Here is a 27,871-nt window from a genome sequence, read left to right on the forward strand (position 1 = left end):
GTATTGGAAGAATTTGCAAGTTGATCCCCCTAGATTATGGATGCATCTCTCTTGGCTGTCAAGTCCTGGAATGGGGCCTGAACTTTGGAACCTTTAGTCCAGAGGCAGGCCTGCTACCTCCTGAACCGCAAGACCTTCCATTAAATTGCAATGCGTCTGGTTGGTGAGAGACTGTGAGGATCCAGTAGCATCTGTACTATGCTGCTCCCATAGGTCAGAGTTTGGTTTTTATTCTGAATCCTAGGAACCAGCGAAGGTGGTCTCACTAGACAATGTACTGCAATACCCTGCATCTTTCCATCAATGAGTCTTAATCAGACTTCCTCCAGAAGTATAGTGAAAGTTTTGTAAGGTTTGATATAGTGTGAGGGCTTATTGGTCCCAAGTCTACGTACCCATCAACCCTGACTCCTGTCCCCTCGGCTCACGTTACTTCACTTTTTGTTTTCACTCCTACATGAAACCACCTTTCTGGACTTCAGCCATAACCTGGTGTTTTTTTTTCATTTTGGACCACGAGTGTGGCATTCTATTTGTGAAAGAATACTTTATTGCTTTAAGTGTTTCTATGAATGTGTGGCTTTGTAGATTTGCACTTTTTCACCTCTTAGTCAGTAGATCATGGGTTCACATTTCACTTTAGACACTTGAGCACAGTGCTAGGCTGATGCCCCTAGTTCTGTCGGAATGCTGCACTGTCAATTGTGTTCTTTCAGACATCGATGCCTACCCCCTTAGGATGACAGAAAATACCTCGCCCATTCCACCATTTGTGGGAAGGGGTGGGGTAGGGTATGGGCGGAAGGGGAGGGTATTGTCCCTGGCGTCCTGGGGCCAGTTATTATTCCTTCACAAAAATCACTGAAAAAGAAACCAGCAATTTGAGTCCTGGTCTCATTGCTGTTGGTGGGAGCTTCCAGTGTGTAAATTGGCTGCTGAATTTTCTATTGTATGAGAAACTACAGTCCAAAACAAAAATGTTTCATTGCCTGTGAGGTACTTTGGAATGTCTGGAGGTGGTGATGGATTCCAGAGAAGTACAAGGCATAGTCATACAGCATGGAAACAGGCCCTTTGGCCCAACTTGTCCATGTTGACTAGGTTTCCTCAACTGAACTCGTCTCATTTGCCTGCATTTGACCTATATCCTTCTGAACCTTTCTTATCCATGCACCTATCCAAATGTCTTTTAAATGTTGTAATTGTAGCTGCCTCTACCACTTCCTCTGGCAGCTCCTTCATACATGCACCACCCTCTGTGTGAAAGCATTGCCCCTTAGGTCCCTTTTAAATCTTTCCCTTCTCACCTTAAACTGTCTTAGACTGTCCTACCCTAAGAAAAAGACCTTGTCTATGACCCTCAAGGTTTTTAAAATACCTTTAGAAGGTCAATTCTCAGTCTCCTACACTCAGGGATATAGGTCCCAGCCTGTCCTTATAATTCAAACTCTTCAGTCTTGGTACCATCCTTGTAAATCTTATTTGCAAGAACCTGTTGTAATCTGAGGTAACCCTCTTCACTGTCCACTACACCTCCAATTTTGGTGTCATCTACAAACTTACTAACTGTACCTCTTATGCTCGCATCCAAATCATTTATATAAATGATAAGTAGTGGACCCAGCACCGATCCTTGTGGTACTCCCCTGGTCACAGGCCTCCAGTCTGAAAAACAACCCTCCACCACCACCCTCTGTCTTCTACCTTTGAGCCAGTTCTGTATTCTCTTTGAGGAATAAGTTAGATGTGTGCTTGCAGTGCTAAAGTATATCAGGGGATGGAAAATAGAACTAGAATAGGTAAATGGTTGTTTTAGAACTGTCACAGACTCAATGGGCCAAAAGGGCTGTTTTCTTTGCTGTAGACCTCTGTGACCTAAAAAACATTGAACTAGTCCAGTGGGCAACTGTTTTTATGTGCGGTAAAAACAATTGAGATTCTGTGATTTGGCTGGATATGCTTGTACTTTTGTTTTTGAGTTTGGCAGACTGTTACTAGCTATGCTTTTCTCTGTCATTTCAGGAATAACTGTGGGCCTGAGTGTCGAGACCACATCATGGAAGAGCACACTGAGCAAAGCACAGTGGATAGGCAGGGCCCCGTCGACTACGGGGTCCAAATACGCTTCATAAATGACCTCCAGGAGACCCATAAATCCAAGAAAGCCAAGAAGAATGTGGCCAAGTCAGGATCCTATGGGGTCATGGTCCGGGTCCAGGGGATCTCGGGACAGCCGTACGTGGTGTTGAATAATAGTGACGGGGTATCACCAGCACCTGGGGCACAGTACAGGACAGATTCTGTTAGAGACAGCATCCCAGAAGAGAATGGTTCTGCCGTGCCCGGCACCTATCCAGAGATTAGGGAAGTTGCAAAGGAGCTTGACGTTCCGGAGAACCCTTACGGGGACTCCACTTCCGGTCGTCGTCCCACCGGCAACGATTCCCAGTGCAGTACCTCCGACGAAGAAGCAGGTTCCAGACACTACGTGCGGCTCTATGATTCGGAGGCCTACCTTCGGAGCAGCAGAAATGCTGGCTCGTATGAGAGTGTCGAGGGCCACATGTCGCTGCCCCGCCGGAGACCCGCACACTCTGAAGAGCAACTGAGGAAGTCTCACTCCCAGGGATCGTTGCTCAACCTGGAAGAGGAGCCATTTCCCCTTGATCTTCCATCCGGGAAAAGAGTTGACCAGAACACCCGGAGCTCTGTTGCGTCAACCAGCAGCGAGCAGTCTGGCAGCAGTGGCCGAGGGAAAATGCAGGGCTATTCCAACAACCTGTACCCTGACGAACCTCGAGCTAACCTATCCATGTCCAGTTCCACCAGTTGGTCAAAGCCACCCAGCAAAGCGTCTTCTGCCACAGACGTTTCGCTGCAGTCCAATGACACCAGCGCGATAGACACCAAGCCACTCTCGTCTGTTGACTCCCTAATCAGCAAGTTTGACCGAAGTGGCGGGCAGCAGAGGGGCCGAACGGCGAGACGTAATCGGATTACGGCCAGTGACCAGAAGCGGTCGCAGAGCCTTGACAACAGAGTGCCAACGCACCGCTCCAGCAGTGGGCCGGAACTCAAGAAAGAGCCTGACTGGGATGAGCGATTTGAGACACCCGGTGGCCAGAAGCCATTCCGTTCCGGTGACGTAATGGATGTCTGCAAGGATGTCAGCTACGAGAAGATCCTGGAAGCCAGGCCCCCAGTGGTCGCGAAGGAATCCCCTCCTCAAACCCAGTTGGCTCCTCCGGTCTCCAGCGCAGACAACAGATTCCCGAGCAAACCTGCCAAGGAGCCGGCTCACTTTCCGACTTTCAATGCGTCCAGTCTCCCCAGAAAGTGGAGCCATAATCAAACCGAGGTGGAGCCCGTCGTGGAGAGGAGTCGGAATGCTGCAGTCTTCACTGAGCGAACCATGCAGGTGAAATGAAAGACCGGGTCGCTGGTAGATTTTTCTCTTTATTTCGTGGTTTGAATTAAATTTGGTGAATGAATCTGGAATAGAAAAGCCAGGCTCTCTCATGGCGACCGTGGTGACTATTGTTGATGCAGTGTTCATCTGTTTCTTAGGATTAGAATTGTTTGGTGGTTTTTGACTGGTGCAGATGCAGTGAGCCAAGGGGCTACCTTCTGTGCTCCAGATCTCCATGACTGGTTCACTACCTCTACTTTTTGTCATTTACTTAAATGATTTGGATGCGAGCATAAGAGGTACAGTTAGTAAGTTTGCAGATGACACCAAAATTGGAGGTGTAGTGGTCAGTGAAGAGGGTTGCCTCAGATTACAACGGGATCTGGACCAATGGGCTGAGAAGTAGCAGTTGGAGTTTAATTTAGATAAATGAGAGGTGCCGCATTTTGAGAAAGCAAATCTTAGCAGGACTTATACACCTTAATGGTAAGGTCCTAGGGAGCGTTGCTGAACAAAGAGACCTTGGAGTGCAGGTTCATAGCTCCTTGAAAGTGGAGTCGCAGGTAGATAGGATAGTGAAGGCGCCGTTTGGTATGCTTTCCTTTATTGGTCAGAGTATTGAGTACAGGAGTTGGGAGGTCATGTTGTGGCTGTACAGTACATTGGTTAGGCCACTGTTGGAATATTGCGAGCAATTCTGGTCTCCTTCCTTTCGGGAAAGATGTTGTGAAACTAGAAAGGGTTCAGAAAAGATTTACAAGGATGTTGCCAGGGTTGGAGGGTTTGAGCTACAGGGAGAGGCTGAACAGGCCGGGCCTGTTTTCCCTGGAGCGTCGGAGGCTGAGGGGTGTCCTTATAGAGGTTTACAAAATTATGAGGGGCATGGGATAGGGTAAATAGGCAAAGTCTTTTCCCTGGGGTCGGGGAGTCCAGAACTAGATGGGCATAGGTTTAGGGTGATGGGGGGAAAGATATAAAAGAGACCTAAGGAGCAACTTTTTCACACAGAGGGTGGTACGTGTATGGAATGAGCTGCCAGAGGAAGTGGTGGAGGCTGGTACAGTTGCAACATTTAAGGGGCATTTGGCTGGGTATATGAATAGGAAGGGTTTGGAGGGATATGGGCCAGGTGCTGGCAGGTGGGACTAGATTGGGTTGGACTGAAGGGTCTGTTTCCATGCTGTACATCTCTGACTCTAATGTTCCTTTCCCTGAGGAAGGAAATCTGCTGTCATTCTTCGGCTTGGCCTACATAAGGCTCCAGGCCCAAAGTAATGTAGGTGACCTTTAGCTGCCCCCAGTGGGCAATAAACACTGGCCTCACCAATGACACTCAAATTACATGGGATTTCTTTAAAAAAAAGTAAACTTAACGTGTATCCAGTGTCTTCAAGTATTTACGCCCTCCCTAAAATTAATGTTTCTCTTTTGTTTGTTCCCTTCATTCAGACCTTATCTGGATGATTTGAAATTGCTTATTCCCATGAGCTTTGCTGTTCTTTGGCAACAGGTCACTTCAGTTGCATAAGAGCAGTCTCTGTTTATGTCCCCTCCCCAACTGTTAGAATGCAGGGACAGCGAGTAATCAGGAATGCTAATAGAATGTTGGGGGTTGTTGCGAGGGGAATTGAATGCAAGATTGGGAGGTGGTAGGGGAGATTATGCTTCACGTTTACAGGGGTTTGGTGAGACTGGTTCGAAACCCCTCTCAGCTAAGGGAAACTGCTTACCTTGTCAAGTAGAAATGTAAGGGGCAACTTTCTCAAGCAAAGGGTGGTACGTGTATGGAATGAGCTGCCAGAGGATGTGGTGGAGGCTGGTACAATTACAGCATTTAAGAGGCATTTGGCTGGTTATATGAATAAGAAGGGTTTGGAGGGATATGGGCCGGATGCTGGCAGGTGGGACTAGATTGGGTTGGGATATCTGGTCGGCATGGGCGGGTTGGACCGAAGGGTCTGTTTCCATGCTGTACATCTCTGACTCTAAGCCTATAAGGATTTGTATGCTTCAATGAGATGACCTGCCATTCTTTATAACCAGTCTCTTCCAGAGGACAATCCTACCATTGCAGGAATCAGTCTGATGGGCAATTGTCACACTCCCTCCATTGGCAGATATATATGTCCTTTAGCCTCCTCCAGTGTTGCACACTCTCCATGAGTAATGTTGAGGATTAGGGTTTCTATCATGTGTCTTCCTAGGTCTACACAGGCCAGTTCTCCACCTGCAGATCTTTGGGCACAGGGGAGGGGATGATCCAAAAGCTAGTGGGATCCAGATTGTAGGATTTGCTTCCTGTTCTTATCATTTCAGGTATTTGGAGAATGCAGCTTTATTAATGAGATGCCAGTCATTAATATCATTGCTGCCACACTTCAGGGAGAGTTTCTGTCTGAACCCCATCCCCTGAGGTCCCATGGGCACCAATCAAGCAACATTTTGGTTTCAAAGTGCTTACTTCGAGTTAAAAATCACAAACACTACCAGATTACAGTCCAACAGGTTTACTTGGAACCACCCGATGAAGGAGCGCCGAGAGTCATAGAGCTGTACAGCACGGAACCAGACTCTTTGGTTCAACTCTTCCATGCAGACCAGATATTCTAAATTTAATCTAGTCCCATTTGGCCCGTATCCCTCCCAACCCTTCCTATTCATATACCCATCCAGATGCCTTTTAAATGTTATCATTGTATTAGCCACCACCACTTCCTCTGGCAGCTCATTCCATACACGCATCACCCACTGCATGAAAAGGTTGCCCCTTAGGTTCCTTTTAAATCTTCCCCCTCTCACGTCTCTAGTTTTGGATTCCCCCTACCCTGGGGGAAGAACACCTTGGCTATTTACCATATCCGTGCCCATTTATGATCTTAAATCTCTACAAGGTCACCCCTCAGCCTCTGCTCCAGGGAAAATGGCCACAACTTACTCAGCCTCACCCTATAGCTCAAATCCACCAACCCTGGCAGCATCCTTGTCAATTGTTTCTGCACCCTTTTAAGTTTAACAACATCTTCCTATCGCAGGGAGACCAGAATTTGAACTCTGGTGAGGCCACCATTGGAATACAATGTCCTGTCCAGCCGCAGCATGGCATCCCAGCTTCTGTACTGAATGCATAGACCAATAAAGGCAAGTGTACCCAATGCTGCCTTCACTACCCTGTCTATCTGCGACTCCACTTTCGAGGAACTATGAACCTGCACCCCCAGGTCTGTTTGTTTGGCAATCCTCCCCTGGACCTTAACGTTAAGTGCATAAGTCCTGCCCTGATTTTCAAATTTCTCCCTCCCTACCTCTGTGATGTTCTGCAGCTGCACAACCTTCCGAAATCTCGGTGCACCTCTAATTCTGGCCCCAAATTAAATCACTCCATCACGATGCCTTCAGCCAACTAGCCTGCAAACACTGACATTCCCTAAACCCCTCTGCCTCACTTTCCTCCTTTTTAAAAAAAAACTGCTTTAGACTCTACCTCCTTTATCAAACCTTTAATAATCTCCTTTAATATCAACATTATGTAGCCCGCCTTTGTTTAACCACAGTCCTGCAAAGCTGCTTGCCTCGTTGCATTGCAACTAAAGGTGCTAGGTTGCTTTTAGTTCTATCTCCGAACATCTCCTGATTATTTTCTCAGCCTGAGGTGTCTCTTCCACTTTGGACAGCAGCAGTTATACCAAACCCTGGTTAGACACCATTTGGAGTGCTGTGAGTAGATCTGGGTAACGCACCTTTTGAAAGCATGGATCGACCTTGGAGGGAGTGTGACATAGGTTTATAATATTGTCACTTAAGGGTTACGTTTTGAGGATAGATTATACAAATTAGGCCTGTTTTCACTAGAAATTAGAAGGCTCAGGGGTAATCTGGTCAAAGCCTTCAAGCTATTAATGGGAAAAGACAGGTAGATAAAGATAAACTATTTCCCCTGGGGATTCTAGAGCTAGGGAACGTAGTCTGAGATATTAGTGCCAGACCCTTCAGGAGAGATCTTGGGAAGATCTTAGGGAGAGGTTTAGAACTCTCTTCCACAAATGGCAGTGGATGCTGGGTCAGTTGTTGGTTTTAAATCTGAGGTAGATAAACAAAGGTACTGAGGGATACGGGCCAAACTCAGGCATGCAGAGTTAGGTCACAGATCAGCCACTTTCTTATTGAATGGTGGAACAGGCCCGAGGGGCTGAATGGCCTGTTCCTGTTTCTACGATACCAGGTCAGTCTTGTGTTTCCCCAGATCAGGCTACAGCCTAGCACACTTCGTGGGCGGTCAACCTTTCACCTTTTTTGGTTTTGAGGGAGGGCGAGATGCTGAGGAAAGCAATTGTCAATTTGAGGTTTGCCACCTTAATCTTTCAATGAAATAGTTTCAGGCGCAGGGGGTTTAGTTGTGAGCATGACCATTAATTCCTTGAGGTGGGAGGTAGATGTTTCCAGGAATGTTGATGCCTCTTTTTACACCATTAGAGGATTCTGACATGAGCAGATTCAAGAACAGCTTCTTCCCCGCTTTTATCAGACTTTTGAATGTTAATGTTGATCTTTTTTTCTCTGTAGCTGTAACACCATTCTGCACTCTGTTCTGCTACCCTGATGCACTTTCTGTGGTACAACCTGCCTGCATAGCACACAAAGTATCTCAGTATATGTCACAGCAATAAATCAAGCTCAGCTCCCTGAGAGATTGCCTTTGGACATCTTATCCTGTACCGACATAAGATCAGGAGCAAGAATCTCTATCAGTTGTGGTCTTGCACTTCCAAAGTTGCTGCCAGTTTGACACACACAGTCTGTTTTCTCTCTCTAATGGCCCGCTACTGCCAACGCCACCACCAATATCAATTTCTTCTCTATCTAGAAATCCCTCCATATCCAAGGAGCTGGAATCCTCCTTTGTAGAAGACTACAGATGCTCGACCTTTCACAACCTTCTAAAGAAGATATTTCTCCCTCCCCAGTCCAAAATGTGCCCCTTTTTTTGGCAAGCTTATCCTCTTTTAGATCAGGAGAGCAAAACTGTACTCCCACCACTTTGCATATGATAAAAGGAGAAGGATGTATTTGATGTTTATTCTGTCTTAGACTCATGCAGCATGGAAACAGGCCCTAGGGCCTAACTTGTCCATGCCGACAAGGTTTCCTAAATTGAACTAGTCCCCTTTTCCTGCGTTTGCCTTCTAACTCTTTCCTATCTGTGTCCTGTACTGAATCATAAAGGCATACAGCACAGAAGCAGGATGGAAACAGTCAACATCGCCATCGCATTGGGTCGTTGGGCGGCACAGTGGCTCAGTGGTTAGCACTGCTGCCTCACAGCACCAGGGTCCCAGGTTCGATTCCAGCCTCGGGCGACTGTCTGTCTGTATGGAGTTTGCACATTCTCCCCGTGTCTGTGTGGGTTTCCTCCCACAGTCCAAAGATGTGCAGGTCAGGTGAATTGGCCATGCTAAATTGCCCATGGTGTTAGGGGCATTAGTTAGAGGGAAATGAGTCTGGGTGGGTGGATTTAGGGCCATTTGGTGCAGCCGAATTTGGCGCAGATATACGGTAGTCATCAATGAAAATCAACATAATAGTAGTATTATTAAATGAGTAGTTTCCAGTAGTTTGTAGTTATTATTAAAATAACAAGTCATCAAGGAAGATCAACTGTAGAGGGAACTTTACAAGTGATTAACGAGTGTCTAGAAAATTTGTCGGAAGCTTGCCAAGGAACGATGCCTAACAACAGAGCGCTGAAGAAAATGGTTCTAGGACAAGGAAGGAAATTGGTGCTTACCCAGTAAATCCAAAAAATTTAGAAGAACTCGTAATTTCAGATAGCTTGAAAACCTATTCTGTTAATGAATATAATGGAGAACAATTTTTCCCAGCTGACAGCAGTAGCACCACCTGCAGAATTCTTATATTTGGAAGAAAAAGGAATGCTGAGTTTCTGAAACAATCAACAAAGTTACATGTTGATGGGACATTCCAAATTTCCCCACCTCTGTTTTCATAAGTTTATTTTAGGGGAAATACATAAAGGTGTGTTCCCACTGTTTGTATGCTTTACTCCCAAATAAGTTACAAACAACATATGATAAATTATTTGAAATGGTTCTAGAAATACAGCCTGAATGCTGCCCTGACATTATCAACTGTGACTTTGAACGTGTACATCTCGTAGCAGGGCACGATATTCCATTGAAATTAAAGAAATTCAGAAATGTACAAATAACTACAAACTTCAGGAAACTACCCATTTAATAATTCTACTATTATGTTAATTTTTGTTGATGACTACCGTAGATCTGCGCTTAAGTAGGCTGCACCAAACATGGCGTGCCAAATCGCTCGTGCTAAAATGGCTGCACCGAATGGTCCCACTCTGTGGGTGGGTTACTCTTCGGAGGGTTGGTGTGGACTGGTTGGGCCGAAGGGCCTGTTTCCACACTGTAGGGAATCAGATCTAATCTTATTCTCTGGCTTTCTTATAGCCTCTAGCAGTCCACCTCTCCATGTCATCCACCTGTCTGATTGTATTTTCTTGTCCCCTTTTTTTTACTCTTAATTTCTCTTTCAGTTAGTGCCAGAGAAAATAACTCTGGATCTTGTTTTCAAATGCTATATTTGGCTGTCTTTTCTCTTTATATATTTTGTAATCCGTCCTGCTCTTCAATCTTTTTAAAAATTCTTTCTCTCTCCCTCTTTTGCCTTATATTCTTCTCTACCACTCTCACATCATAGAATCTCTGCAGTGTGGAAGCAGGCCATTCAGCCCATTGGGTTAACACCAACCCTTCCAAAAGCATCCCACCCAGACCCAACCAGTAGCCTATCTCTGTTTCCCATGGGAAACAATGAGACAATTTAGCATGGCCAATCCACCTAACCTGTGGGAGAGAACCAGAGCACCCAAAGGAAACCCCACGCAGAGACAGCGGGAGAGCGTGCAAACTCCACACAGACAGTCACCGGTGGCATCAAACCCAGGTCTCTGGTACAGCTGAGCCACTATGCTGCTCTGTATTTAGCCAACCTTTTGCTTACTGATCACAATCTAACCCACACATCTGTTCACTGAAGCTGATTCTTTGATGCCAGTTAGTTCATAAACTGCACCTGAACACAGCTGGAAACGAGGGAGCATTCCAAACAAATAATGTGTGCAAATACTTGCATTGTTTCAAATGTTTGGTGTGACCCATGTCAACTGGTTGACTGGCATAATAATAATGTCACTGAACTTGCTCAATCTGGAAACACAGATTAATGTTCTGGGGACAACTTTCCTTCCCACCTATCCGCTCCATCTTCCACTCCAACCTACCTCCTTTACCCCCACCATTCCAAATACCTATTGCACTCCCAGCTACCTTCCCCCCGCCCCACCCCCCTCTCATTTATCTCTCCACCCCCCGAGGCTCCCAGCCTCTTTCCTGATGAAGGGCTCCTGCCCGAAATGTTGATTTTCCTGCTCCTCGGATGCTGCCTGACCTGCTCTGTTTTTCCAGCAACACACTGTCAACTCTGATCTCCAGCATCTGCAGCCCTCACTGTCTCTTCCTTAATGTTCTGGGGACGCAGCTTCAAATCCCATCGTGGCAACTGGTGGGAATTAAACAAAGAAAAGTCTTGATTATAAAACTAGTGTCAGTAATGGTGACCATTAACGCTTGAAACAGTTGGGTGTTTGCAACAAAGGATAGGATAGGCTGGGACTTCTTTCAGTGGAGTGTAGAAGGTTGAGAGGTTACCTTACAAGAGGTTTATAAAATCATGAGGAATATAGATAAGGTGAATGGCAGGTGACTTTTCCCTAGAGTGGGGAATGTCCAGACTAGGGCACACATTTTTAAGATGAGCAGAAAAAAGATTTAAAAAAAGAATTGCAGGGCAACTTTCTCTTACACTGTGGTTCGCATGTAGAATGAACTTCCTGAAGAAGTGGTGGATGTGGGTACAGTTACCATGCTTAATAGGTATTTGGATAAGTTCATGAACAGGAAAGGTTTGGTGGGATATGGGCCAGGAGCAGGCAGGTGGGACTAGTTTAGTTTGGGAACGTGGTCGGCATGGACTGGTTGGGCCGAAGGGTCTGGTTCCGTTCTGTATGACTCTAAATGTTGATACCATGAACAAATACAAAATGAGTAATGAGATAAAAATTGCTCCTGGTTAACAGCTCTTGTTTCTTTATGCAGGTGTTTGTTTTGTTTTATCAAAATGCAGCGCTTCACATTTATCCAAATTAACTCCGTTCATTGCCTGTTCCCAATAGTGCAATTCTTGCAGTTGGGATGGAAGCGTGGGGATTCTATGGTTCTATGAATATTGTGTTATCGAATGAGCTGTTCGCTGGTTCAGATTCTTTGTAGTTTGCATCCTGCCTGAGTGAACCTGTGCAAGCTTGTGTCACCTTGAGCACTTATCAATGTCGCATTGACTTGGCAGTTAAAATCTACACCTGACCTTCTGAGGGACCAGCAAGGACTTTCTCCTGCCAGCGAAGAGCCGAGTAAGGAGCTTCTCTTCAAAATACTGAAGGAGGGGTAAGTGTACCACAGCAAAACTGCAATAGTAATGGACAAATCTGGAGGAACTCAGCAGAGAGAGAAATGGAGTTTAGGTTTTTAAATCCAGTGTCTTGGGAGTTGGCACTCAGCCTCTGCAAGGTAGACGCTGGCACTCTAGGCACCACTCTTTTATTAGTGTGTTTGATAACCCTCCAGGTTAGACCCTGAGAGAATGGGGTGCAACCAAGTTCTCAGAGAGACTGATTTTGAGGGGAGCAGTGCTGCGGTCAACGCTACCAGTTCTTGATGACTAACTCAAGGGCAGGCAATATACTGGAGCAAGGGGTTTCTCCAGCACTTCCTGTTCTTATTTCACATTTCCAGCATCCGCAGTGTTTTACTGTCATGATCAGAACGTTTTTCCCTTCTACCTCTCCCAAGGTTCTCTGACTCCCTGACTAATCCCTGCGGTTCCTGGCCATCCCACCCTCTCTCTAGTGCTTGCCTGAGCCCAGACTGGAAGGTTGTGAGGTGTAGGCCTCTCCTTGGCATTAGGCAATCAGTCACTCTCTAGGAACCGTCTGACTCCCTTTCCATCATTTGCCGACAGGTGACCTGCTGCGTCACTTTTACTCTGGGCACGAAGAGCAGCATTCCCAGCTTGGGGAAAGTGAGGAACTACAGATGCTGGAGAGTCAAGAGTCGAAAGGTGTGGTCATCCGAGGAGCGGGACAGTCAACATTTCGGGCATAAACCCTTCAACAGGATTCCTGATGACATTGACTCTCCTGCTCCTCGGATGCTGTGCTTTTCCAGCTCTATACTTTTCCCCTTTTGGTCTCCATTCTTGCCTGATGCCCATGCACTTGGATCGCTGTGCAGAGCAGACACTAGGTATTAGTGCAGAAAGGTGCTTTAAATCGGAGTTATATTTCTTCTCAGCCTCACCCCCCCCCCCCCCCACCCCCCCCAATCTTCTCTAACTCCTGTGCCAGTGAGGTACATGACTGTGTGGCTGAGACTTTAGCAGAGCATTGGCAATTAGGAATTTACGCCATCTGTCCCTTGCTATCCTCTTAGATTTTGATAGTCAACTTGCTTGGCCGTGTTGTGAATGTATTTTCTTTGGCCTCAAGTTCTAGAGTGGGACTTGAACCCATTCGTTCAGCTCACTGGCACAGGGTTTCTACCTGCTGCCTCCTCAAGGCCTCCTTTCTCCTCTGTCTTTGTTGAAACTTTATCTGGATGAAGATCCTTAGATTTGGTGAGTATTGTAAAGCACTGGTTATGTGCGGGGGCCAGAAATCAGGCCAGTTCAGTTCAGTAGTAGCTAGAGATCTTGTTGAAATGCACAGCAGGAGGTCAGGCAGCATCCAAGGAGCAGGAGAATAGGCGTTTCATCATGAAGGGTCATTACCCGAGACATCGACTCTCCTCAGATGCTGCCTGACCTGCTGTGCTTTTCCAACGTCACACTCTCTATTCTGATCTCCAGCATCTGCAGTCCTCACTTTCTCCACTTTGTTGACTTTGGTTAATTTTCTAAATCTCGAAAGGATAAGCTGGTGACTGTGTGAAACTACTGGATTGTTGTTCAAAACTCATCTGGTTCACTAATGTCCTTTTTAGACAGGGCCCATACGTGACCTCACACCCATAGCAAAGGGAGCTGGCAGCCCTCTGAAAAGGGTATAGCAAGTTAACCCATTCAAGGGCAGTTAGGGATGAGCAACAGATGTTACACCTCCCTGCAATGCCCATATCCTCAGAAAGGAGATTTCTTTGAAAATATCCTATTTTGAGGAAATCTGTTGTCCTTACCCAGCCTGGTCGTCATATGACTCCAGACTCTCAGTGACGCGGTTGACTCTTAACTTTTTCATTCATGGGATGTGGACATCACTGGCTAGGTGAGCATTTATTGCACAGAGAGCAGTGGGTCTCAAGTTGCATGGGCAGTTTCCTTCCGTAAGGCTATTAGAGAACCAGATGGGTTTTTCCTGACAAGCAACACTGATTTCATGGTCATCATTTATCTCTCAGTTGCGGACCTTTTTTTTTTCTTTCATCCATTCATTTCAGATTCCACCATTTACCGTGGTGGGCTTTGAACCCTGGCCTCCAGAACATGAGCTGAGTTTCTGGATTAATAATCCAGCGATGATATTGCTATCCCCTGAAAAAGCCTGGCAAGCCGCATAGTTATATTCTGGCAGGTTGCTCGACCACTGCGTTTCCAAGGGGCACTGAGCAATGGGCATTCAGTGCTGACCTGGCCAGTGATGTCCACACCTTGTGGATGAGCTGAAGGTTACAGTAAGGCTTGTAGGATAATTGGTCAAACTGTTGATTGTAATACTGACGCTTTCCCACAGGAGTGTCGAAAGTGACAGTTTCTTGAGGAAGAAAACAAGCCTGGTGTTTGACAAATTCCAAGGCATGAAGGTATGGGACACCCTCCGTTTGATCTTGCTAAATCCTGGAATGTAGTTGATCTCGGAGTGTTTGACCTCTTCATGGTCCATATGAATGTTTGTTGAGAAATGGCAAGAGAGTGTATCTGGTTGAAACTTATGTTCCCATTAATTCTCAACTGTTGCTACTAGCAGGCCTTAGAACATAGAACAGTACAGCACAGAACAGGCCCTTCAGCCCACACTGTTGTGCTGACCACTGATCCTCATCTATGCACCCTCAAATTTCTGTGACCATATGCATGTCCAGTCGTCTCTTAAATGTCCCCAGTGACCTCGCTTCCACAACTGCGGCTGGCAACGCATTCCATGCTCTCTCTCAACTCTGTGTAAAGAACCCGCCTCTGACATCCCCTCTATACTTTCCTCCAGCCAGCTTAAAACTATGCCTTGTTGCCCCTATCGACCCTTACTCCGCCCCTTCATCTTTGTGCAATGTCAGGATTGTAACACCAATTCCTAATGAGAAGGTTAAAACTGTGGAGTTTGTTATCCGTCTTCCCTTCAGCTTCATAAAAAGCTTAACATTGCTTCATTGCAGGGCTGCATGTTGTCTCCATTTAAACTCTGATCGTTTTTAGTTTAATGCTGTCCTGCTCACTCCTACCAGCCCTGACCTTGACTGTTCACCCTCTCTGTGCCCCTTATCATTTTATGAAACTCTGATAAGGTCACCCCACAACTGAGCTATTGTCCGTTGTTAAACCTGAGCACCAGTGAGCTTGATCCCAGTGCTCTTAAGGGTTCCACAGTACGAAGATCAGAATTCCAGACCGTTGTCCTGATGCCTGCTTTGTCTCTGTAATCATTGCCAAAGGGACGTGTAGCTGATCCTTCTTTCAGGAAAGTATTTGCTGCACTTGGTGACGTTGCATTCATTCTGAAAACCCCTTGTCCTTCGAATCGCAAAGATATTTTAAAAAACTTAATCTCATCTTTGCAGTGTCATCGAGTCATAGAATCATACAGCAGGAAAACAGACCCTTCGATCCAATCAGTCCATGCCATCTGTAGTCCCAAACTACACCTGCCTGCTCCTGGCTTATAGCCCTCCAAACCTTTCTACTTCATGTACTTATCCAAATGTCTTTTTAAATGTTGTAACTGTACCCACATCTACCACTTCCTCAGGAAGTTCATTCCACATGCAAACCACCCTTTGTGTAAAGAATTTGCCACTCATTTTGTTTTTAAAAATCTCTCTCCTCACTTTTTTAAAAAAAAAAGAGCCCCTTAGCCTTGAAATGTCTCACCCTGGCGAGGGAAAAAAAAACCCCCACCTACCATTAATCTTATCTGTACCCTACGTGGTTCTACAAACCTCTGTAAGGTCACCTCTCCACCTCCCATTTCTCAATTCAAATGTTATCTCTGCGCTTTCACTTGAATTCACACAGTATGCTGAATTATCACCTGATCTCCAGACCCCCTCTACTCGGAACAGTGACTTGGAGAAGAAAATTGCAGAGCTCCAGCATCAACTGGATGAAGAGCTAATGGGAGGCGTCTGCATCCACGGGAGGTTCTGTGATGTGGTTGCTAGCCGCCCTGTCCTGGAGCCACAGCAAATGATTGAGGCCAAAAACAGTGAATGTGTTCAAGAGGGCGTGAAGGGCCAAAGGCATCAGAGGGTACGGGGGAGAAAGCAGGAGCAGGGGACTCAGTTGCATGATCAGCCATGATCGTATTGAATGGCGGAGCAGGCTCAAAAAGGGCTGGATGACCCACTCCTGCTCCTGTTTCGCTGCTGAGGGGATAAACGTTGGTTGGGGGCAGCAAAACGAACACTCTCTTGTTCTCTGAAGTAAAGCCACGGCCTCCCCGATAGAGCAGTCAAGGTCTCACTGAAAAGGTGATGCCTGGGAACGTGGAGAATCCACTGGGGGGGGGGGGGGGGGGGGGGTCAGTCTGTCTCACTGACTTGACTCTCTCTGGCCACCTGAGGTTCAGACCTGAGAGAACTGCAGCCACGCTGAAGCCAGGTGAAGGCCAATGTAAAGTGGGCAACTACCCCTTCTGTAACGGGAGTGGGGGCATGTAGAGAGAGAGAGAGAGAGACCAAACTGAGCATCTCCTGTGCCCACCTGGGCAACCATTTGGTAAATATTCGGTAAGAATGCCGCTAATCTGATTTGGACCACCACTCCAGTTTTGCTACCTGCCCTCCATAAACCCAGACTCTGTTAATCTGAAGTTTGTCTCATTCAGCCTTAACGTATTCAGTGATTCAGCCTCTGCTGTTCTCTGTGGGAGACAATTCCACAGAGTGTCTGTCTGAAGTAACTCCACGGAGGCCGCTATCCTCTCACCCAAGTCACCCTTTATTTACATTGGTGCAGTCCTTGACTCGGATCCAACTCCCTCAGTGCCAGCTCTGAGTGAACAGGACGTCTTGACACTCCTGTTCATATCTGTCAGCCAGCGCTCCCTGATTGGGGCTGTTAATCTGGTCCATTCAGGGAATCTCACATTCTGAGGTCCAACCTTGTTACAACCACTGCACTGTCAACCCTTTGTGAGAGAAGAAATTCCTCCTCATCTCTATCTTAAATGGGAGGCCTTCAAGCTGGAATTGTCACCTTGTTCCACATCTTTCCCCAGATGAGAAGTGTCCTTTCACCGTTCACTCTTGTCGAGATGGTCCCAGGATCTGTTAATAGAGTCATAGAGATGTACAACGTGGAAACAGACCCTTCGGTCCAACCCGTCCATGCCGACCAGATACCCGAACCCAATTTATTCCCATCTGCTAGCCTTCCAAACCCTGCCTATTCATATACCCATCCAAATGCCTTTTAAATGTCGCAATTGTACAGTGTACTCCACCACTCCCTCTGGCAGCTCATTCCATACACTTGCTACCCTCTGAGGGAAAAACCTGCCCCTTTTATATCTTTCTCCTCTCACCCTAAACCTATGCCCCTCTAGTTTTGGACTCCTCCACCCCAGGGAAAAGACTTTGTCTATTTATCCTATCCATGTCCCTCATAAGATCACCTCACGTTCTTTTGAGTTCCAGTAGGCACAGGCCCAACCTGCTCAACCTTTGCCCATAAGGAAAGGGTCTTCATTGCAGGATACAACCCAGTGAGCCTTCTCTGAACTGCTTGTGCAGCCATGAAACAGTGCACAAGACCGATGACTAGTGAGGCTAGTTTCCACCCCCTTTCTAATAGGATCTGTGGAACATGGAGTGCTTAATTAAAGTTATTTTAGTTGGGGGCGGCACAGTGGCTCAATGTTTGGCACTGCTGCCTCACAGCGCCAGGGAGCTCGGGCGACTGTCAGTGTGAAGTTTGCACCTTCTCCCTGTATCTGCATGGGTTGACACTAGGTGCTCCAGTTTTTTCCCCACAGTCCAAAGACATGCAGGTTAGGGTGGATTGGGCATGCTGAACTGCCCAAGGTGTGCAGGGATGTGTAGGTAGGGGTGAGTTAGGATGGGAAATGTAGGGATACAGGTATAGGAGAGGGCTGTGGGTCTGGGTGGGATGCTGTAATGGAGGGTTGGTGTGGACTTGATGGGCTGAATGGCCTGCTTCAACGCTGCAGGGATTCTATAATACCTGCTATTTCTCTCACAAAGGCTCTTTATTTCGAACAAAAGCAGTGGATCTTCTCCTCTTTCACTGACGATGAGTACCATCGGTTAGGTAGCACTCGTTGCCCATCAATAATATCCCTTTGAGTAGGTGAGCTGCCATCTTGAACTGTTGTAGTCTGTGTGGTATAGGGACCCTCACAGTGCAGTTGGGGTTTCTAAGATTTTCAGGCTGCAGGAACAGCCAATTATAGTTCCAAGTCAGGATAGTGCGGGGTCTGGGAGGTATACTTGGGGTAGTGTTCCCAGGTGTTTGCTGCCTTTCACCTTTGAGGGATTGGAAGCTGCTGTGGAAGGAGCCTTGATGAGTTGCTGCAGTCCATCTTGTAAATGGTATGCACCGTTGGCGAAGGATTGAATGCTTAAGGTGGAAATTCACGGGTTTATTTTCTGAACCATCCTGGAGACCAGCCAAAACAAAATGGCCTTATAAATATTGCATTGGCTATAAATATTTAGTGCTGCCGCTTGGTTTTGTCTTTCATTCGTGATCCTAAACTCTGTCACGCTAATCTTTCCTCCTCCTTTCCTGCCACCTCCCCCCTCCAATCCCCCACAGAATCATAAGGATGGTCAGAGGAGAATTGAGGTGCAGGATCTCCAAGTGCAGCTGGAGGAGATCAAGGAGGAGAGGGACCAGCTGCACTCGCTGTATCAGAAGAATAGGAAGGAGCTCCAGGATAACATCCAAGAGTAAGGTCGCTTGTTACAACAAACCTTTCTTTTTGCCCCTCCCCTCTCCTTGCAGTGTAGCCCTCACCCCTCCATGTCATTGCACCATGTGGTAAAAATTAATTGCATTGCCCAGTCGCCCTGTAGCCTAACCCGCCCTGTTGGGTTCACTAATGGCCCACTATGTGGGTGGAAAACATGTCTGGTGAAAATCCCAGCGTGAAACCTCCAGCCTGTGCCAAATTAGATTTGACGACAGGGATAGTTTGTTTACTTTGCTGGAAAGTGCATTCTGTGTCCGAGCACTGACCTACTGCCCTGTTGTGGGGCACTCGGTTCACATTCAAAGGTGATGAGCCCTTACCTGAAGAGCTCACATTGGCCATGGAATCATACTTTAGCAAGAGTCTGTCTTCAGGAGAAGAGGGTGGGGGGGGAGTGCATGGCGTGCAGCCCAATGGTTGCTCTGTCTTCTCGCCACATGTCAACGTTTTAAAGACCGTATGGTTTAATAAGTAACACTGTAGACTGCAAAACTGAGCCATCAAAAAGGTATTGTCGTGGATGACGCGCAGGCTTGAGAGAATAACTATGGTTTAAGCTGTGCCTCAGCTGTAATCTACATGTTTGACTTTGTTTTCTTCTAAAACCTGCCACCTGATCACCTGGTTAACAAATTTTGGGCTGCTTCTGGCAGAGCGGTAGTATCCTTACCTCTGAACTGGAAGGCCCAAGTTCAAATCCCATCTGCTCCAAAGGAGAAAGACTTTGCCAAAAAAAAAAACGAGGGGTAATTTTTCTGACCCGGAGTGGTTCATGTGTGGAATGAACTTCCAGAGGAAGTGATGGATGTGGATACAGTTACAATGTTTAAAAGACATTTGGATAAGGACATGAATAGGAAAGGTTTGGAGGGATATGGGCCAGGAGCAGGCAGGTAGGACTTGTTTAGTTATGGTTGGAATGGACTCGTTGGATCAAAGGACCTGTTTCTGTGCCGTAGGACTGAATTACTTGTCATTGAATATCTGAACGAGTTGAAAAGTAAATAAGTTCAAAATAACCGTTTACATGCAGTGCCCACCAGTGGCAGTAAAGTAATGACAGATGCCAAAAAGGAGGGGAAAACAAGGGAGGAGCCAAAACAGAATGCTGTTGGAGAGGGAGATAATGCACTTCAACCTCAGCAGTGCCCACCTTTCTCAAGAGTACTGATGGACCATAGACACTCTCTCTCAAGGGTATCCACGCACAAACACAGCCATGAAAGAGATGCAGGCAAACTGGATCCAACGACCCCGCCATGGCCCGCTGCTCAGACCTGTTGGTAGCTCGAACAGAGATTTAGAGTGCTAAATCTCCTGGATAACTACCTTCCAGCTCCAAGGTGTACAGTGGTCTTTTCAACAACTTTTGAAGGGACAGGTACTGGCTGGCCCCAGCCTTTTCCACTTTTAATGTCCTTTCTACTTTGTTATTCTGCCCCTCTCTCTTCCTTTCTGTTTCAAAGCAGGATGGACTCTCATTGAGCCATGCAGTATGGAGTGAGACAGATCAGTCCAACTTGTCCATGCTGCCCAGGTTTCCACACTAAGCTCGTCCCATCTGCCTGCATTCGGCCCATATTGCTGAAACAATGCTGGAGATTGTGCTGTAACAAGAGAAATGAGGACAAAATAAAACTTTATTTTATTCCTTCACTGAATGAGTGCCACTGGCTAGGCCAGCACTTTTTGCTTATCCCTAATTGCTCCTGAGGGCAGTTAAGAGTCACCCACATTGCTGAGAGTCTGAAGTTACATGTAGGCCAGACCGGGTAAGGATGACAGATTTCCTTCTTTGAAGGACATTACTGAACCAGATGGGTTTCTACAACAATGTTTTTGTGGTCATTATTGGACTCTGAATTCTAGGTTTTTCTCAGATTCAAATTCTATCATTAATAGTCTATTGGCAAAAACACTGTGCCTTTGCCTCTCTAAACCAAACCATCTACTTTTATAATGGAAATTCAGAGGTTTTTAATGCACGCAGTTAAAGTAAACTCCTATTAACCCCAAAACGCTCCTTGATAAATTGAAAAGAAACCAGTTTTGTCTTGTACCCAAAACACAGCCCTGGTATAGTTCCCAAAACACCACTCCTACAGTATTCACAGCAGAGTCCCCTGTATTTAACACCTCAGTAAGTGACTTCCAACTTGTAGGCCGGAACTGCAGGCAGCTTCTTCCTGGAGCTGTCCTCCACCTGCATAACCTGATTCAGCTTTAAGTAACCGCTTCAGGGTTTTATCCCAACTTCCTGGGCTGGGACGAGTAATTTCTCTTCACTCTACGGTAACCTAGTTCACTATAGAACATGAAATGCAACAGTGCTGTACAGGCCCTTTGGCCCTCAATGTTGCTCTGACCTGTGGAACCCATCTAACCTACACTATTCCATTTTGGTCCATTATGCTTAGCCAATGACCATTCAAATGCCCTTATCGTTGACGAATCTGCTACTTTTGCAGGCAGGACATTCCACTACTGAGTGAAGAAACTACCTCTGACATCTTTCCGATGTCTATCACCCCTCAATTTATAGCTGTGTCACGTTATGTATCCTTCCTTCTCGGGATCACTGGTCTGCACAGAAATCCTATTCCAAGGACTTCACAGAACTGTCTGACTCCAAGTTTAAAAACAAGGTGATACTAAACGTCTCCAGTTCTTTAAACTCTGGGTGTTTCCCTTAAGCTTAAAAAGATGTTTCCACAATCTAAATCACACTAATCAAAGATAAATAAAAATAATCGATTGATGGGAACATTGATGCATTCCCTCTTCAGACAGGCCTCAGAATTGCTTTAAATGGAATCTCAATGGCTATAGGTTTGCTTGCAAGTTAATGATTTAAGTTCAGGTACAAAGAAATCCTATTGGTTACTAACCCAAAATAAGTCAGAAATGCAAACTTACAATAAATTAAAAAAAAATATATGTTCTGCAGTTTGCAAAGTAGAGTGCAAGATGCTGGAGAATCCCAGAAAGGACTAGTCTGTCAAATCTCTACTCTGTAAAATATCCATCTGCTTGTTGTTCTGTGTAAGGCAAAGGATAGGTTAGGGACACGCTGACCTTCTGATCAAATTCCTCTTTTCTGAAACTCCATTAACAACGTTTAAAAAAAAAATGGTAATTTGACTTGCAAAGATTTCTGTCAGCTAGGTTGAATCAGCTGTCTGATTTTTAGTGTTGAGAATGAACTGTGTTTTGAAAGATCCTTGATTTTTTTTTCCCCCGGTGACCATCTCTTTCACTACTATCCCACTTTTAAACAAAATCATATTCACCAGAATCCTGTTTGGAAACCTGCTCCAAATCTTGATCATTGTTTTTGTAAACAATCTCCACGCATTTGACTTGATTTTTGGTATGTTACGCGGAAAATCGCCAATCTCTGAGGGTGTTCAATGACAGAGTTTATTGTACAAGAAAATACTGGAGTTCCGGGGAGAGAGACTTTTTTTAATTTCAAAAATATACTTAATTCATAAAATAACTTGATGGTCTGTATAGTTGGTCATGCCATACATACATAAACATTTACATACAGAGATCAGAATTTATCATTTTTATATACAGGTCTGTACGTTTATCAATCATATGTCCATATATTTACCTGAGGCATCAACAGAGCCCAAATGACTGTGTGGGGCCCCTGTTCTTCTTTAGGCAGGCAGATGTTACACGGTGGTCTTTCCCCACTGCGCCTTGGCGGCAGCTGCCCCAAGCTTCAGCGTGTCCCTCAACACGTAGTCTTGGACCTTGGAATGTGCCAGTCTGCAAAACTCAGTCGGGGTCAACTCCTTCAGCTGGAAGATCAATAGGTTTCGGACCGCCCAGAGAGCGTCCTTCACCGAGTTGATGATCCTCTAGGCACAGTTGATGTTCGTCTCAGTGTGCGTCCCGGGGAACAGATCGTAGAGCACGGAGTCCCGCGTCACGGCGCTGCTCGGGACGAACCTTGACAAACCCCGCTGCATTCCTCTCCAGACTACTTCTGCATAGGCACATTCCAAAAGGAGGTGTGTGGCAGTCTCATCCCCCTGCAGCCGCTTCAAGGGCAGCGTGCAGTGCGGCAGAGAGTCCGGGCGTGCATAAAGGATCTCACAGGCAGAGCCCTTCTCACCACCAGCCAAGCCATGTCTTGGTGCTTGTTGGAAAGTTCTAGCGGTGAGGCATTTTGCCAAATGGCTTTGACAGTCTGCTCAGGGAACTGCTCGATAGGATCCGCCCTCTCCTTTTCCCGAAGGGTCTCGAGGACACTACGTGCTGACCACTTCCCGATGGACTTGTGGTTAAAAGTGTTTTTCTTCATAAACTTCTCCGCGAAGGGCAGGTGATACAGAACGGTCCAACTACTCGGAGCATTCCGTGGCAGCGAGGCCAGGCCCATCCTTCGCAACACCGGGGTCAGGTAGAACCTCAGTACGTAGTGACACTTGGTGTTTGCGTACCGGGGATCCACGCACAGCTTGATGCAGCCACACACAAAGGTGGCCATCAGGGTGAGGGTGGTATTGGGTGTATTTTTTCCCCAGTTGCCCAGATCTTTGTACAGCGAGTCCCTTCGGACATGGTCCATCTTTGACCTCCATATAAATTGGAAGATGGCCCGGGTGACTGCAGCAGCACAGGTTCTGGGAATAGGCCAGACCTGTGCCACGTATAACAGCAATGACAGTGCCTCACACCTGATGACCAGGTTTTTTCCTGCGATGGAGAGTGACTGTAGCTTCCATCTGCCCAGTTTCTGCCTCACTTTGCTGATACACTCCTCCCAAGACTTGGCGTTCGCCCCCTGAACCAAATACCCAGCACCTTCAGGTGGTCGGTCCTGACAGTGAAGGGGATCGAGGATTGGTCGGCCCAGTTCCCGAAGAGCATGGCCTCACTCTTGCCTCGGTTTACCATGGCCCTCGAGGCCCGTTCGAACTGGTCACATATGCACATGAGTCTGCGCATGGACAGCGGATCCAAGCAGAAAACAGCGATGTCATCCATGTACAGGGAGGCCTTGACCTGCAGGCCCCCGCTGTCAGGAATAGTCACCCCTCTGAGGCTCGCATCCTTCCTGATGGACTCGGCAAATGGCTCTATGCAGCACACAAACAAGGCAGGAGAGAGAGAGGGCAGCCCTGTCTGACTCCAGATCTGACTGGGAAGCTATCTGATTCCCACCCATTGATTGAGACTGCACTGACAATGTTGGTGTAGAGCAGTCTGATCCAATTGCAGATTCCCTCCCCAAAGTCCATTTTGGAGAGAACATCTCTCATATACCTGTGTGATATCCTGTCAAAGGCTTTCTCCTGGTCCAGGCTGAACAGGCAGGTGTCCAACCCTCTGTCCTGCAATTAGGCGATCGTATCCCTGAGGAGTGCGAGACTCTCAGCGATCTTCCTGCCCGGTACAGCACAGGTTCTCTCCGGGGAGAGAAAAACACCAACAGCATGGTGGTCAGCTGCGATTCTTCTCTTCACCAAGAGCATGTCAAGATACTTTTATACATCTTGTGGTACAATAGGTCAGTGATGAGATCATTGTCTTTGTAACATGATTTGTTTATGGCAATCATAGCAAAGTTGTTGGTAGTTTCAATATAGTCATTGTCAGTTCCAGCACAGCCTATGTTAATTTCAGATTGGTTATTGTCAGTTTCAATGTCTGCTCCAAAGTCCATTGCTGTAGTAATGGGCGCTAATCGCTCTTCCTGAGAAGGACGATTACTGCAGCCCTGGCTATTAGCACTTTGTATTCAGGCTGAAGCTGTTAGCATTTATATCAAAGGTGTTGGCTTCGGCGGGCAGTGTACGTTACTGATGAATATTCTCTTCCCCCACTCGCCTTAAACTAATCATCAAGGTTGTGAGTGCATTGTGCTGGCGTTCTGGTGGCCTAGGTAGTGTCTGTATTTGCTCTGCCCCCTCTCTCTCTCTCTCTCTCTCTCCATATTGTGGGCCAGTGGCCATCTTGTGTGTCTGTGTGCTGAATCTCACCCTGCCCCGTGCCATCTCCCACTTCAGGTAGTACCTTTCAAACCTGCAACCTCCAGCCCTCATGAAGTGGAAGGGTCCAGCAGGCATCTGGGAGCACCACCCCCTCCAAGCCTTGTGCAATCCTTACTCTGAACTATATTGGTCATTGCTTTGCTGTTGGTTGTCCCAGGGCTCGCTCCTTCAGTAGCGTTGTGGGTGTCCCTGCACCTCACGGGTTGCAGAGGTTTGAGAACATGGCTCACCACCACCTGTATTGTTTGAAAGAATGCTGGTTTTAGTTCGGTTTGAAGTGGCTGACTGCAGAGACCAGAGTGTTGTTTGGCTACTGCAGACCTGCTGGTTTCTCCTCTTCGGCTCTGACAATGTATTCCTTCATCTTGTTCACAGTCCATGTTGTTCAGCCACGTTTTGGCAGGCAGCACACCTTTTGTCTTTGATAATTGGTCCTTGGTCCACAAACCAATCGGCCTCACTTATAAAACTCTGTACATTTTTTTTTGCTGCAGCTATACAGAGTTCACATATCTTTCTTACTGTCAAAACATAGCTTCATAGAGTCATAGAGCACAGAAACAGACCCTTCGATCCAACTCGTCCATGCCGACCATGTTTCCTAAACTAAAGTAAGCCCAGTTGACTGTATTTGGCCCATATCCCTCTCAGCCTTTCCTATTCGTGTACCTGTCCAAATGCCTTTTAAATGTTATAACTGTACCTGCATCTGTCACTTCCTCTGCCGGTTCATTCCACACATGAACCACCCTCTGCAAGAAAAAGGTGTCCCTCAGCATAAAAGATGATTTTTTTTAAAAAGTCTTAATGCACGAAAAAATTAAAAATACATTTTTTTAAGAAGCTCTTGTCTCCCTCCCTTATGCTTGTCTTGTTCTACTGCCACGGTTTAACACGAATGCTGTTGCATCTTCACTACTTGATCTTCTTACCGTTTTTTTTAAACCTCTGCATTGCCACCTCCAGAGCTCATTCAGCTGAAACTTCTTCAGTTCAATCAATTGCTGACCTCTTTGAGGCTTCAGGGAGCCCAAGTCCGCTTGTCGCTATGCATTAGTTTATTTAACCAGTTCGTTTTCTCTCTCTTACTTTTCTCTCCTCTCCCCCCCCCGCCCCCCCCCCCCCCCAACCCCTTCCCTTAGACTGATGAAACTGAAGATGGAGAAGGAGACGGTGGAGGCAGAGATGAGAGACCTGCAGGATGAAATGGCTGCCATGCACAAAGAGCTGAAAAGTAGCAGGAAATCTACGGGGGACAGTGGGGACACTGAGATTTTATCAGTACGTGACTTTGCCTTTTGAAGCTAAACCCGGGAGAGATACTATCTGAACTAGAGACAATTTAGGACTGAGATGAGGAGGAATGTCTGCATTCAGAGGGCTGAATCTTTGGAATTCTTTGTCCCAGGGAGCAACAGACGCTCAGTTATCGTGTTTCAAGTCCGAGGTTAATGTATTTCTAGATATTAAAGATTTAAAGAGAGAGAGAGAGAGAAGGATAACTCAGGAAGGTCGTGTTGACATAAGATCAGCCTTTTTATGAATGGGTTTGAAGAGCTGGATGGAATGCTCCAAATCTTATTCCTTATGTTATTCAATTGAGGCTTTCAGACGGAGATTGGAAACTGTTCGTTTGCACGGTTACAGAGAAAGGGTTGGGGTGGAGGGGCAGGGGGTTGATAGCAGTCACTCTCTGGTCAGGCTGAACTCTTCCCCTTCGTGCTATAATGATGCTGCAGTTGGGGCTAATGGCATCCACGTGGCCTGCAGTGATTCAAGAAGGCAGCTCACCACCATCTTTGCGATGGCAGCCATGCTAGCTCGGCCAGCAACGCCCCCTTCCCAAAAGTGGATTTACAAGAAATTAATTGGCTCACTGTTCCTGAAGGGTTAGGAGACACTTTAGGACTGAATGGGTTCCATCCCTTTAACCGGGTTACTTCCTTCTGACAGGAACTAGCAAGGACAAAAGAGGAACTGGACATGGTCGCCACAGCCAAACAGACCGTGGAAGACATCCTGAGGCAGAAGGAGCGGGAGCTGACCGCCCTGAAGGGCGTTCTGAAGGAAGAGGTGTCCAGCCACGACAAGGCGATGGAAGACCTTACAGCCCAGTACCAGAAGGATATGGAACAGCTCAGGAAAAACTTTGAGGAGGTGTCACAGGTTGGTGGAAAACATGTCCTTTTTCCTTGGAGCCGCCTCCTTCACTGTTTCACTGTCGTACTTTGAAGGCGTGTGGTGCTTGGGCACCCAAGGTGGGAAGCCAGTAAGCTGACTCCTGGAATGAAAAGGTTTGGTTTTGAGGGAATGTCGGAATAGGTTGGGCATGTGCCCGTTGGAATTTAGAGCGCTGAGAGGTGTCCTTGCTGTAGCGCATACAATTCTATGGGGAAGGTTTGACAGACTGGGTGCTGAGAGAATGTTGCCCCTTCGTGGGGGAGTCTAGAACTGTACACCCCCCCCCCCCCAGTTTCAGAATAAGGGGTCTCCCACTTGTGATCCTTTTGACAGAAGAACTTCCTCCTCACTTCCATCCTGAGCCTTCGTAATTCGGTTATTGACTGAATCTATTCCAGGCTGAGTTAGACCTACTCATAAAATTGACGTGAGCCTTTCTTGCAACGGTATTGTGGTGCAGGATTTTAAAAAGTCTTGTTCCAGTTGTACAGGGCTTTGCCGAGATCACGTCAGCGTGCAGTTTTGGTCTCCACGTTTGAGAAGATACATATTACACAGGAGGTGTCGTGGTAGACGCCCAGGGAATTGGTCCCTGGGTTGAGAGGATTGTCCTACGATGAGAGGGCTGACTTAAATAATGGAGAATGAGGTGTGATCTCACAGCAATGTCCAAGGATGTTGTTGGTATTGCATTTTGGTAAAACAGACAAGGGCAGGACTTCCACAATTAAAAGTCGGGCTTTGGGATGGTGTTGTAGAACAGAGACCGAAGGGGCCGGGTACCTAATTCTTTGACGTTTGTGTCAAAGGCAGACAGGGTGGTTGAAACGTTTTGCAAGCTCGCCTACGTCGCCCAGATATTTAAGTATAGGAGTTGGGAACATCACGTTGGGGTTGTACAGGACTTTGGATAGGCCTCTTCTGGAGTACGGTGTCCAGTCTGGTCGCCCTGTTACAGGAAGGATATTCTTAAACTGG

General features: G+C 46.7%; 1 protein-coding gene across 3 annotated transcripts in view; it reads left to right on the forward strand.

Annotated features, from left to right (window-relative positions):
• cgnb (cingulin b) overlaps nucleotides 1–27,871 on the forward strand; it is a 98,079-nt gene that overhangs the window by 40,312 nt on the left and 29,896 nt on the right. For all 3 annotated transcript variants that reach the window (XM_072548985.1, XM_072548986.1, XM_072548987.1), the window contains exons 2-7: nucleotides 2,023–3,418; nucleotides 11,849–11,946; nucleotides 14,286–14,355; nucleotides 18,545–18,678; nucleotides 25,855–25,993; nucleotides 26,666–26,878. In XM_072548985.1, the coding sequence (XP_072405086.1) occupies nucleotides 2,023–3,418; nucleotides 11,849–11,946; nucleotides 14,286–14,355; nucleotides 18,545–18,678; nucleotides 25,855–25,993; nucleotides 26,666–26,878 (2,050 nt within the window). The remainder of the gene's footprint in view (nucleotides 1–2,022; nucleotides 3,419–11,848; nucleotides 11,947–14,285; nucleotides 14,356–18,544; nucleotides 18,679–25,854; nucleotides 25,994–26,665; nucleotides 26,879–27,871) is intronic.

Source organism: Chiloscyllium punctatum, chromosome 28, assembly GCF_047496795.1.
Source record: "Chiloscyllium punctatum isolate Juve2018m chromosome 28, sChiPun1.3, whole genome shotgun sequence".
NCBI classification, from domain to species: domain Eukaryota; kingdom Metazoa; phylum Chordata; class Chondrichthyes; order Orectolobiformes; family Hemiscylliidae; genus Chiloscyllium; species Chiloscyllium punctatum.